Below are 13,484 nucleotides of genomic sequence, written 5' to 3'. Positions count from 1 at the left end.
CAGTCAGGTTGGCGTGTGTGTGTATGTGTGTATGTGTGTGTGTGTGTGTGTCTGTGACACTTGCTTGGGTACGCTCTATCTCAATAAGGGAATGTTGGATTGAGGCCAAACTTGGACTATAGATCCGCCATATGGAGAAGGTGTGCCCTATTGTTTCTGGTGCCCACAAAGGTCACCAAAGGTCAGTTATGGTCCAAAAACCGAAAATATTAAAACTGCAATAACTCCCAGTGCCAATGTGCGACAAGATTGATATTTTGGGACAAGTTGTGAACTGGTTAGGGGAGCATTTTCAAACTTAACGGTCATGTGATCCGAGGTCACCAAAGGTCAATTAATGATTAAAAACTAGTATTTTTGCGATAACTTGAAAACCAAATGTCCGTTAGGGTTGGGAGTTGCTTCAATGTTATCCAATTGTTGACCCGCATCTGGGTGACCCTTGACCTCAATTTGACCTTTGGTGACCTTTACGTGTTTTTGGGGATTTTTACAGTTTTGATGCTATTTTCAGATGTCAAAGGTACCTTCTGATCATAAATGTCATCAGGTTGACCCCGTGTGACCTTTATGTGCGAAGTTATATGGGGTCAAAGTTTTTCGGTCGGAGTTAGGATGGTTGTACAGACTTGTCGTTTTGTGTTTTGGAATCAGGAGATTAAACTACATCTGAAACCAAGGTCAAAAGGTCAAAGGTCACATTAGAAAAAATGTGCTTATTTTGGGAGGAAACGAGCAAAAAAGAAAATGTTTGGTTTTGATGCTAGATTTGGATATCAAAGGTACCTTCCGATCAAAAATGTCAATTGGTTGACACCCGTGTGACCTTCGTGTGCGAAGTTATACGAGGTCAAAGTTAATTTTCAGACATTTAATGCAACAACTCCCAGTTCCAAGGTGTGACATGGTTGATATTTTCGGACAAGTTGCAAATGGTATAGGGGAATATTTTCAAACTTAACGGTCATGTGATACGAGGTCACCAAAGGTCAATTAATGTTAAAAAACTAGTATTTTGGGGATAGCAAATGGGCAAAGAAAAAAATGTTTGAATTTTTATAGTTTGGTGGTCTAATTTAGGTCTCATCAATCAAAAATGTCAATAAGTTGACCCAAGGTGACCTTTGTATGTTAAGTTATATGAGGTCAAAGTTAATTTTCAGACATTTAGTGTAATTACTCCCAGTGCCAAGGTGTTACACAGTTGATATTTTGAGACAAGTTGCAAATGGTATAGGGGAATATTTTCAAACTTAACGGTCATGTGATCCGAGGTCACCAAAGGTCAATTAATGATAAAAAACTAGTATTTTTGCGATAACTTGAGAACAAATTGTCCGTTAGGGTTGGGAGTTGCTTCAATGTAATCCAATTGTCGACCCGCATCTGGGTGACCCTTGACCTCAATTTGACCTCTGGTGACCTTTTTAGTGTTTGGTGGATTTTTACAGTTTCAATGCTATTTTCAGATGTTAAAGGTACCTTCTGATCATAAATGTCAATAGGTTGACCCCTGTGTGACCTTCGTGTGCGAAGTTATATGAGGTCAAAGTTAATTTTCAGACATTTAATGCAATAACTCCCAGTTCCAAGGTGTGACAAGGTTGATATTTTTGGAGTAGTTGCAAATGGTATAGGGGAATATTTTCAAACTTAACGGTCATATGATACAAGGTCACCAAAGGTCAATTAATGATAAGAAACTAGTATTTTTGCGATAACTTGAGAACAAATTGTCCGTTAGGGTTGGGAGTTGCTTCAATGTAATCCAATTGTCGACCTGCATCTGGGTGACCCTTGACCTCAATTTGACCTCTGGTGACCTTTTCGTGTTTTGGGGATTTTTACAGTTTCAATGCTATTTTCAGATGTTAAAGGTACCTTCTGATCATAAATGTCAATGGGTTGACCCCCGTGTGACCTTCGTGTGCGAAGTTATATGAGGTCAAAGTTAATTTTCAGACATTTAATGCAATATCTCCCAGTTCCAAGGTGTGACAAGGTTGATATTTTTGGAGTAGTTGCAAATGGTATATGGGAATATTTTCAAACTTAACGGTCATATGATACAAGGTCACCAAAGGTCAATTAATGATAAGAAACTAGTATTTTTGCGATAACTTGAGAACAAATTGTCCGTTAGGGTTGGGAGTTGCTTCAATGTAATCCAATTGTCGACCCGCATCTGGGTGACCCTTGACCTCAATTTGACCTCTGGTGACCTTTTCGTGTTTTGGGGATTTTTACAGTTTCAATGCTATTTTCAGATGTTAAAGGTACCTTCTGATCATAAATGTCAATGGGTTGACCCCCATTTGACCTTCGTGTGCGAGGTCAAAGTTAATTTTCAGACATTTAATGCAATAACTCCCAGTGCCAAGGTGTGACAAAATTGATATTTTTGGAGTAGTTGCAAATTGTATAGGGGAATATTTTCAAACTTAACGGTCATATGATACGAGGTCACCAAAGGTCAATTAATGATAAAAAACTAGTATTTTTGCGATAACTTGAGAACAAATTGTCCGTTAGAGTTGGGAGTTGCTTCAATGAAATCCAATTGTCGACCCGCATCTGGGTGACCCTTGACCTCAATTTGACCTCTGGTGACCTTTTTGTGTTTTGTGGATATTTTACAGTTTCGATGCTATTTTCAGATGTTAAAGGTACCTTCTGATCATAAATGTCAATAGGTTGACCCCTGTGTGACCTTCGTGTGCGAAGTTATATGAGGTCAAAGTTAATTTTCAGACATTTAATGCAATAACTCCCAGTTCCAAGGTGTGACAAGGTTGATATTTTTGGAGTAGTTGCAAATGGTATAGGGGAATATTTTCAAACTTAACGGTCATATGATACAAGGTCACCAAAGGTCAATTAATGATAAGAAACTAGTATTTTTGCGATAACTTGAGAACAAATTGTCCGTTAGGGTTGGGAGTTGCTTCAATGTAATCCAATTGTCGACCTGCATCTGGGTGACCCTTGACCTCAATTTGACCTCTGGTGACCTTTTCGTGTTTTGGGGATTTTTACAGTTTCAATGCTATTTTCAGATGTTAAAGGTACCTTCTGATCATAAATGTCAATGGGTTGACCCCCATTTGACCTTCGTGTGCGAGGTCAAAGTTAATTTTCAGACATTTAATGCAATAACTCCCAGTGCCAAGGTGTGACAAGGTTGATTTTTTTGGACAAGTTGCAAATGGTATAGGGGAATATTTTCAAACTTAACGGTCATGTGATCCAAGGTCACCAAAGGTCAGCTAATGTTAAAAAAGTAGTATTATGGGGGGAGAAAATGGGCAAAGAAAAAATGTTTGAATTTTTACAGTCATGCTCTATTTAGGTCTCACCGATCAAAAATGTCAATTGGTTGACCTCCGGGTGACCTTTGTGTGTGAAGTTACATACAAGTTCAAAGTTAAATTTTGACATTTAATGCAGTTAAATCTCAATGCCAAGGTGTGACATGGTTGATATTTTGGGACAAGTTGTGAATGGGGTAGTGTATTGTCATATACCCCAAGCAAGGAACCACAGTGCCCTTGGGCTCTTGTTTCATCCATATTTTGCCTTGTTGTCGGGGAGGAGGGACTTTGGGCATGCATAATGGTGGTATGCTTTAAGTGCAATATGCGGGTCCATGTTAGATTGTATACCTATACTGTAATTTATAGCGTGTTGTAACTTGAGCACTCTTGCAGCAGGAAGTGAATGATTGAATCTTTGTTAAATATATACAGGGATGTAAGTCTTCCGTATTTTTACGGAAATCCGGTTTCTTTTTTAATTCCAATAGGTCTTCCGTATTTTTACGGAAATCCGGTTTTTTTTTAATTCCAATAAAGTTGTTCGAATATTGTTCGAATATCAAAGACACAACGCGGCAAAAATGCCTGGCCCTTGCAGCAAGCTAACTTCAATTTTCACTTATCGATCACTCAAAACACCATTTCCAGTTTCGCATCATCGCATTGCACTGTACAACATTGTGCCATGTGAATATCGTTGCGTACGTGCGAACTTCAAATCGCTATAGCTCATTTCTGTCGTTGAAAAACCTTGCCTAATTCATGTTGATTGGACTGCTAATTAATATCTTCGTATAACTGCTGGTGCTCGACATAAGTTTTGGAATTAACGCTTGTGATATTTGTGAGCGGCGGAAATCTACGGGATACGCATATGAAAGTCGATTTTTGTGATCGCATTCGAATGTGAGACTGTTTTTTATTCCGTAGTTCGCTGCGACGTATTCGTAACTTTGAGCTAGCCTAACATAACGATAGTGTGTAAGTAGTAAGAACTAGGGGTAAGATGTGTTAGCGCTAATACTTCTTAGCTAGCCTAACATAACGATAGTGTGCAAGTAGTCAGAGCTAGGAGTAGGATGTGTTAGGACGGCATTCACCTGGGGTCTCCAAAAATTTTTCCGGTTTTTTTTTTGGGCTGCACTTACATCCCTGTATATAGTTGGTTAGCATCATGTTTGATCTCTAGAGTAAGGCAAATATATTGTCACCAAAACAGAACTAGTATTGTTCGATACAGGTGACAAATGCCTACAGAGGAATTCGGACCTTCCTAACCGGTTTCTAATCTCTGGACATACAATCAGCGTCCATAGCCTAGTTGTTAGGGTGTCCACATATAAAGCGAGAGGCCTGGGTTCGAATCCCAGTGGAGGCTGGAAGCTTTTTAACTGTTTTGGATTTTCCAACTCGCTACGATTTCAAATATATATATATTTATATTCATTGTTCTGGATTTTACAACTCATTACGATTACGATTTCAATTTCAATTTATATATATATATATATACAGTGTTCTCCGCAGGTCATTTTTTTGTCCGGGTGGTAATCGCGGTCCTGGGGGTAATCGCCGTCCTGGGGGAGGGGTCTAAAGGTGGGCTAGACGCCAAATGGTGCAACATTTGGTGCTATATTTGCCTTGCATGTATCTCCAGGAATTGCTATTTTTTAGGCAGTGTTTTAAATTTTCTCTTACATTTGCCAAATGAAAAAAAATAAGAACACTTCAAAATTGTTGTTGAAATATGAGTAGTAATGAATAGGCCCTAAGTCCAATGAAAAATTATTCTACACTGTGCAAGGCTAACCCAACAAAGCCTGTGCTTGACTGGGATAACTGCCAAGTTCAGGCATATCAACCAATTATCAGTCCTTATTACACAGATGCACACAATGAATGAAAGAATGATAAATAGATGATCAAATAACAAATTAGTCTTTATTTATTTCAACACCAACAGGATAACAATTGCAGTGAGAAAGTTGAAAAGAAATAAAGTTTATCAACTTCATGACTTTTGAAGTTCGTAAAAACCCGTCCTTTACAACATTCACTGTATAGAGAACAAAACTCTGAAAATCAGTAGAGAAATTAACAATTGTGTACGAAAAGTAAGTTGGTACACCTTTCGAAAGTATTTTACGAAAGATCGAGCAAAATACTTTCGAAAAATTCACGCGAAACTGGCATATCGTGCTAAATGCAACTAATTTCATGTAAACAAGGCTCTAGTACACCCATTTATGAATTAACCATAAGACCACATCTGGTGTTGAGCAGCAGAAAAAGAAAGTATTTTCTAGAATTTTCACAAAAAAAGGAAAAATTAATATCCTACCATAGTTAAGTGTATAGTAAATAGCCTAACCACTTCGTCGGTTACGGATCTCACGTAACAACAAAAACACAACTTAAATTGTATTTTGCGAAGTTGACGTTCTCTACAAGGACATGGAAACAATATTTAGCATTTAGTTAATCATGCCAAGAGGCCTAAAACATGGGATTGCACGTTTTACTTTCATAAAGATGGCCATACTGTAGCTATTGAGGCCTTGATATCGTGCTATGTCTGTATGGTATAGACTGTGCCTGGTGTATCATGGGGAATAGATTGTTTTGTTCATGCGAAGGAGTCAGTTGGCTTGAGGTGTGTTTTACTTACCCTAATGTTACGGGGATATTAACCTACTTTTCTTGAACGTATAAGATAATATTTCGCATAACTTTACCGATCCTTTACTGACTGACCTAATTAATTCTAGAGTGGAGCCAAAATAGTTTACTCCATGAAAAGGTTTTTTGGAAACGTGCCAAAAATGTTAAAAAACAGGTGTTAGACAGGTGGTTGTTTGGCAAGGTACCTGGGAAAATTCGAAACACATGAAGCCAGCCTACAGTGATATTTAAGTAGGGTTAAACACTGCAGTTGTAAACTGATGTACGTATCGTGCACGCTGTTCATTGTTAGGCATTCTAGAAACAGGACTTTGCCGAACGTAGTTTGTTTCATAATATCGACAGTTTTGTAAGGGAAATCCATTCAATATTAATTTTTTAACAACGTGCGTTTAGTCAGTAAGTATATTTCAGTTTTTTGTAAAGCATTGGTGAAATTTTCAGTTGCAAAAACTGATCGCCACAGTATGATAGGGCTGGCGACTAGCATTAATTTTTCCAGAAATTCTCATCGCCAGGCGAGAATTGTGGTTGCCAATGCGACCATGGCGACCGTAATTAAAAAGGGTTGTTTAACACCACGATCACCCAATGTTGTCAAAATTTTCGTTATTATTTGTGGGCGGGGAGGGGCTAGTGGGAAATGACTTACCAACCCCTTCTCGATATTCCAGCCACTTGTATTTGCTCAGCCATTCGGTATTGAATCCACTTGTTCTGTGAGTCACACGCGAGCGTTTTACTGTTGATGCCCTAGTTGATGTTTCGTTTGGCCTTGCGCTGGGTATTTGGCGATCATGCGACCCCCCCGAAATCGAAGTGGACGGGAGATCAGCATCTGGTTGGATTTCAACATCTTCTCCAGTGTCCTGACCCCCTTCAGCAGGTCCTTCATCGGGGGCTGGCGCCTCGTTCCGAGGCTTTTTTCCGAAAAAACGGAACAGACATGTTTCCGAAATTCACGTGCGATTGCGCTACTATTGCCGGAGGCTCATTTGCTCAAAATGTAACGCTGTCTGCAGGCTACATACTGGCGTGTACACCTCATAAGCTGACCGTACTGAGGATTTGTTTTAACTTTATCACAACCCGACACCGAACGTTGCGGCGTGCGCTACTAGGCTATTTGTCACTGATTTGACAGAAGTTTCGTACCGGTTTCGCGGCCACGGCAGAAACAAAACATGTATTTTCGATCAAATTCGTCACTCTTAAAGAATATGAGTGACTTTTAGAAAATGTTTGACGAGGTGCCAGTGTATTTTTTTTTGTCCGGGCGACCAAGTTTTTCGTCCGGGCGGTAGCTTTATGTCCGGGGGCTAGCCAGCCTTTTCAAATTTTGTCCGGGCGGCGCGCCCGGACAAAACCGGTAGTGGAGAACACTGATATATATATAGATATATATATATAGATATATATATATATATATATATATATATATATATTTATTATTAGAGAAAACCAGAGAAATAAGATATGACTCATAATTGACAAATAAGGAGTAAAGTTTTAGAAAATATATTGGAATTTTCGGTCCCCCTGGGACCTTTGTCAGCAATACTTAGCAGTCGAATGAAAAGTACAAAATGTCATACAATGAAAGTATGATGCTAGATAAGTGTAAGTTGCATTGATGGAATAAGAACCAAATAAATAAACCATGACTATACAGGAAGTGCATTAAGGAGCAATAAAACGGATTACATATGTTTGTAGAACTGATGGTTGCTAAGGGGTCCTAAGTCTTTGTTGAGGCTGGTGATCGGGTGATGTGAGACTTACTACGAAAGATCCAATCGATTTCTTTACGTTTACGTTCAGTAGCAGATTTGAAGTTCGAGACAATTAAAATACATTTTAGGTTTTTGGGAGAATGAGTATGAAGATAGAAATGTTCGGAAATGGGGAATCCTGCAAATTATCGCAAATAGATTTTTTGTGATTATTAAAACATAAGCGGTAATTATTGCTTTGTCTTGTATTTTTCTTGTCTTGTCCAAATTATATTTACTCAGAAACAAACTTGGTTTTTATAATATCTGAAGCCCATGGTGATCCTGAATCTTCCTGATCTTCTTCATCGTGTCTCAGTAAAATGATAAACCATTTATTTAGTAATCTCTATAAAACTTAATTGTTATCATCTTCGAGACCCCACGGTTTATTATTTCTTGTATGTGTCGTCCTTAGAAGCTTTGAAAACTGTGAATGAAACACATGAAGACAGATTACTATTGTTGAAGCGGGCCGACCATCAAGCTGTCCAGGCTGCAGCAGTTTTATGCAACCATAAACGTTCTACCCCAAAGGGTTTTGACAAACAGATGGAGAAGCTTGAGGCAGAAGTCAAGGCCAAGAAGGATGACATAAAGAATGCCGAGAAGGACATGCAGGGTGGGAATGAGGAAATGGAACAGTAAGTGAACTGGGGCAGATATCAGATGGATTGGAATGTTTGAGGAAGTAAAGTCATAGATTGTCACCACAAGGTGTCCAGATTACTATGAGAAATGACAACTACTCAAAGCTTGAGTTGTTCTGATTGCAAACAATATCATGCCAAATGTGCACTAACATGCTTGTCAGATTGGTCCCCAACAAGAGTTGTATTTAGTTGCTGTCAACCACAGGGTGACTTTGGACATAATGCTAATGTAGAAATCTGGGTATTAGTCAATAAGTTGCCCCCACCTCCACCCCCACCTCCAAGGAAATCTCACATCTAAGAATCATTGCATGGCCAAGGAATAACAGTGGTACAACACACAGTGTACGAAAGTTTGACCGTTGCTGGCCTTTCAATGAACGTCGTTCGTACACACTTATTTATATAAGTTTGAACATTGATGGTCATGTGTTTTCAGTCGTACTTGAATATATTTTCTGTTTCTTTGCAATATCAGTGATAAATGTGGTACTGTAAAGTATTTAAGCATCATTCGTGTGACACATCAAAGAAATGTTTAAGGGTTACTTTGATCTATGTAGCAAAAGACCTTTTATCTCTGTGTGAGAATCCAGCAGTTCTTTGATCATCAGTTTGGTCACCTGAGCTGCACATTCATAAGAATATATGGATTTGACGAATTTTGTTTAGGAAATGTTGCACGGGTACTTTCCGTATTGATGAGTTGTTAACAATTTACGCTGGTTGATTGCTCCTGTAGGTTGGTCAAGAGTCTGAGTGTAGAGCTGAAAAAGCTGACACTATCTGTTGAAGACAAAAAGAAGAGCGAGCATATTAACGTTGCTACCACCCTTAAGTACTACTTGGATCCCCGTATAAGAGTCGCTTGGTGAGTATCATTCACATCAAACTTCTCTGTATCAGTCGATAAACAGGAGGAACGAACAAGTATGGAATGATTTAATTATATTTAAGCAAAACTAAATGCACTGAACACAACTGGTAGGTCACTCCCGTTCAGGAGAAAGCGATTACAAGAACTTAACTTGAAGCAGGAACCAGGCTTTTTATTGCCAGTGACATGAGATTTTCTTTCATTTTTCTGTTCAAATGTTTGCGAGATCTCATGAAAGAACTAAGTTTGTAGTCTTTTGTTTTAGCTTGAAGGTCATGTGTGGGGGAAACTTTCAGAAGTAAATCCAGCTTTTAATGTTTTGGTGGCCTAAGAAAATATAATAGTTCAATTTAAGCAAACTGTTATGTCTCATATCTGAAATTACCTTAATTGTCCACTTACTTTCCAAAATTTCTGTAATAGGAAAGTGAATCAATTCTAGTATGATTATGTCATTGTTGTGTTTGCCTGATTCTTGAAACTCAATAATCAAACACTGATCCCGGCTGTGGGGTGGGGGGGGGGGTGGAATCAGCATGTGACAACTAGGCTTGGGCAACTTACAGACATACCTACCAATATTTCTGGGGCTTGTACATCAAGGCACACAAAATGTGTCTTTCTACTAGTGGGAAGTTATTGATAAAGGGAAGTGCACCCACCATATCATATTATTAAGGCTGGAGATTAAGTTGTATCAACTGTAAGTTTGTTCAGATTTTACAAGTTTTTCCGTCTTTTCATTTCATTACAGGAGTAACGAATATAAGGTTTATGGCGAGGAATTCTACAAAAAAGAACAGAAATGGGTGTTAAAAGAGAAATCAGGTTATAAATTCTGATGGTTACCATTGTAGCTCCAAATTACTAACATTGTTTGGTCGTAGTTGATTTTATTTGTTGTTCAGATTGTCCTCTCATATCCATTACTCAATATGGAAAGGTTTTGTAGTTTCTTAAGATGGCAAATCTTGTGGCTCTTTCCCTTTGTCAAATAGCAGGTATGCGTGGATTGATTTGTGTGATACTGTACGTGCAACATAAAAGAAGAGACCAAACCTATAGCTTGTACTGCTCCAATTTATTATTGGGGTCATAAGGCCATTAGTGGGTATTAAAGCCAGTTAATAATATAAACAACGTTAAAGAGGACGGTGGTACAACGGCCACCTGACGGATTCTTAAGCCCTGAGAACTGATATAAAATATGAAAAGAAATCATAAGCACATGTCCATATATGAAACCTCAGACAATCAACAGTTAAGATAAAATACTACCTTACATAATAAATAGGTCTATGAAACAACTTTAAAATACATAATGAATAGTTAATGGCTATGAAACATGGTAATTAATGCATGAATCACACCTTCAAGGATTCATAACATAAACACTTTATAATTAAACAAATAGTGGAGGTAACACTTAAGTTATTGCACTTCTGTCTGCCTCTAAACAGCCACAATTGAATTCTAGTAACAAATTAACAACGTACCTATCCATCTCGATTTACCCTCGACTGATACGAATACATAATAACTAAAACTCATGACCACAAACTGTAAGTTAACTTAATTTGAGGTACGGCATCTTAAGATAACTGAAAAATGCAGGTAAATAACCTCTGAGATGTTCATAGAGGACATACTATGACATTGTTATATTCAGCAAAATGTTCAGTAAAAGAATTATATACTGAACCAATGATATTAACGATGCATGGGCGCAGCCATTTTGAATACAATATATAATGCACACAATTTTAACAATACATGGGGGAGGTACATGGGTCAGTATTTTCACAAGCTAACATTTTACCGGGTATTCAAGGTTGTTTCGGATATACCTGGTATTTTCGTTGATGACAGATTTCAAAACCGTCGGTATGGGTATAAATGAAATTACGGGTATTAAAGGTAAATCGACGCACCTTACTGGAAGCATTCTATAGTTCCCCAATACAATGTCACTATGGTTTGTGTATAATTCAATCAATGCTTGCTTTTCGTGTGTCTGGAATGAGCATTTTCTCCCTTGAGTATGCTTGAAAGTTGATGTGTGTGAATTCAAGAATTTGTTTAGGGAATTTTACTTTTGATTCTATTCAAACATATCTCTAGTCTCACAAGTGCATCTAAGAACATATTGCTTGCTATGAGGAGATGATTAGAATTACTAGGCAAGCCTCTTTTTTCTTTTCTTTTCATTTTTTCTTTTTTTTTCTTTATGTGAAAGCTGAAAGTGAAATAAATATAAAGAAAAGGTACAAAGATATGGAAATTGAGTACTTAGCACTATATGAAGGTAATATTGGGTATTATAAGTTTTCATTGTGGATTTAAAGTATCAAAGGTTCACACTTAAGACTAAAATAATCCAATTGACTTCTTTTCAAGGACCGGGATGTTAATAATTTTTCTGTCTTTCCTCATGATATGAAATGTCAATGAAATTTTGTATATAAAGAATTCAATATTTTAACTGTAGGTAAAAGTAGTGTGTTCGTCGCTGTAGGACACTTTCTTTGTTATGCCAATGAGGCTATTGTTTAGGAACTAAATGCTAATGTTTTATTATTAAGTCATTTGTTTTTAGGATAAATTGTTCATGAAATATTGATGAGAGAGGTCAAATACTGGAGGACCGATCTATAGTTTTGACTGTTGGTCTTAAGTATAAGGATGAAGTGTTGATGAATATGGATGAGATCAGATGACATCGTATTTAATGTCATTATGAAGCCCTCTATTAAAAAAGTTCTAAGTGACTGAATATACATGAGAAAGTCTCAGATGTCGAATGACATTTTATATCATGTCATAAGGCAGATCGCCTTCAAAGTACAAAGTGTTAGGCCTAAGACAGTGTAAATATTTGCATAAGTATGACTCAAACGCCCTCTATTTTCAAAGTTTTGTGATATAAACATAACACGATGGCAACATGTTCTGACTTGTTTACTGACATGATTGGCATCAATAGCTTGGTGGGTCGTCAGATGAAAGGGCATCTTAATGATGAGCTTAAGAAAAGTTCTCTTATGGAATATTTAAAAGTTAAAGCTAGAGATTGTCGCACTGGAGCAGCTATACTTTTTGTTAGAGAAAGTTCTGAGGTTCGTGCCCAACTTAAGGAGGATCAAAACAAGCCTATATTACAGTTAAAAACTTCACGGTACGATCATTATATCTCGCGCAAAATGAGTAAATAAAGGGGGGAAATATCAAAATATTTGTCAAATTTAGAAAAGTCTTTTAATTGCATTTACAAATTATTAGTGGTACACTTTTAATGCAACAAGATCATATCCTCCATTATAGAAGTTTCTATGAGGGCCTTTATATCTTCCACGGGCTGCTATCAAGATAATATTTTGATGAACTCCCAATTCAAAATGAGGAAGATCAGTTGTCATGTGAAGGTGAACTTACTTTAGATGAATGTATCGAGACACTTTCTATGTTGAAAAACGATAAGACTCCAGTCAGGGATGGTCTTTCGTCTAATTTGTATAAGGCATTTTGGCCAACAACAGGACAGTTTGTTGAAGATTCTTAAAATTATGGTTATAATTGTGGATGTCTGGATTCTGAGCAGAGTAGGGGGATCATTACCTTAATTGAAAAACCAATTAAAGATTCCACTGTGTTACAAAATTATAGGCCTATTTCACTTCTAACAATTATAAAATTGCTTCTAAGGCAATTGTATCTAGAATTAAATGTATAATTCCTAATTGTTTAGGTCCCCATTAAACAGATTTTCTTAGTAACAGATTTATTGGTGAAAACATTAGCTTCGTCCAAGATTTATTAGATTATTCTTCTGATCAGGGCATTCCAGGTTTTACTTTCTTGATGGATTTTGAGTAAGCTATTGATTAGCTCGAGTGGAAGTTTATATATAGAACAATATCTTATTTGTATTTCGGGAACAGTCTTAGACAATGGGTCAGGTTCTTTTTTATAACAACGATAGCAACGCCTGTGTTGTGTAACAACGGCCACTCCACTAGTTTCTTCCTGCTACAGCGGAGCGTGAGGCAAAGTTGTTCATTGAGTCCTTATCTTTTCATTCTGGCTGCCGAAGTATTGGATTTAAAATTTATAAATAATATGAAAGTTAAAAGGCATAACTATTAGAGGTCAGGAAGTTAAGTTTTTACAGTATGCAGACGACACCGTT

The 13,484-nt window shown here is 37.4% G+C and overlaps 1 protein-coding gene across 1 annotated transcript in view; it reads left to right on the top strand.

Moving 5' to 3' along the window:
* Positions 1–10,140, top strand: part of LOC139965696 (DNA topoisomerase I, mitochondrial-like) — an 86,609-nt gene extending 76,469 nt beyond the window's left edge. Inside the window, exons 11-13 of the mRNA XM_071968318.1 lie at positions 8,187–8,412; positions 9,164–9,292; positions 10,053–10,140. Of these exons, the coding sequence (XP_071824419.1) occupies positions 8,187–8,412; positions 9,164–9,292; positions 10,053–10,140 (443 nt within the window). The remainder of the gene's footprint in view (positions 1–8,186; positions 8,413–9,163; positions 9,293–10,052) is intronic.
* Positions 10,141–13,484: the final 3,344 nt, after the last annotated feature.

Source organism: Apostichopus japonicus, chromosome 3 (genome assembly GCF_037975245.1).
Source record: "Apostichopus japonicus isolate 1M-3 chromosome 3, ASM3797524v1, whole genome shotgun sequence".
NCBI lineage: Eukaryota > Metazoa > Echinodermata > Holothuroidea > Aspidochirotida > Stichopodidae > Apostichopus > Apostichopus japonicus.
Note: the sequence above shows the minus strand (reverse complement) of the source record. Positions and strands in the feature narration are given on the sequence as shown.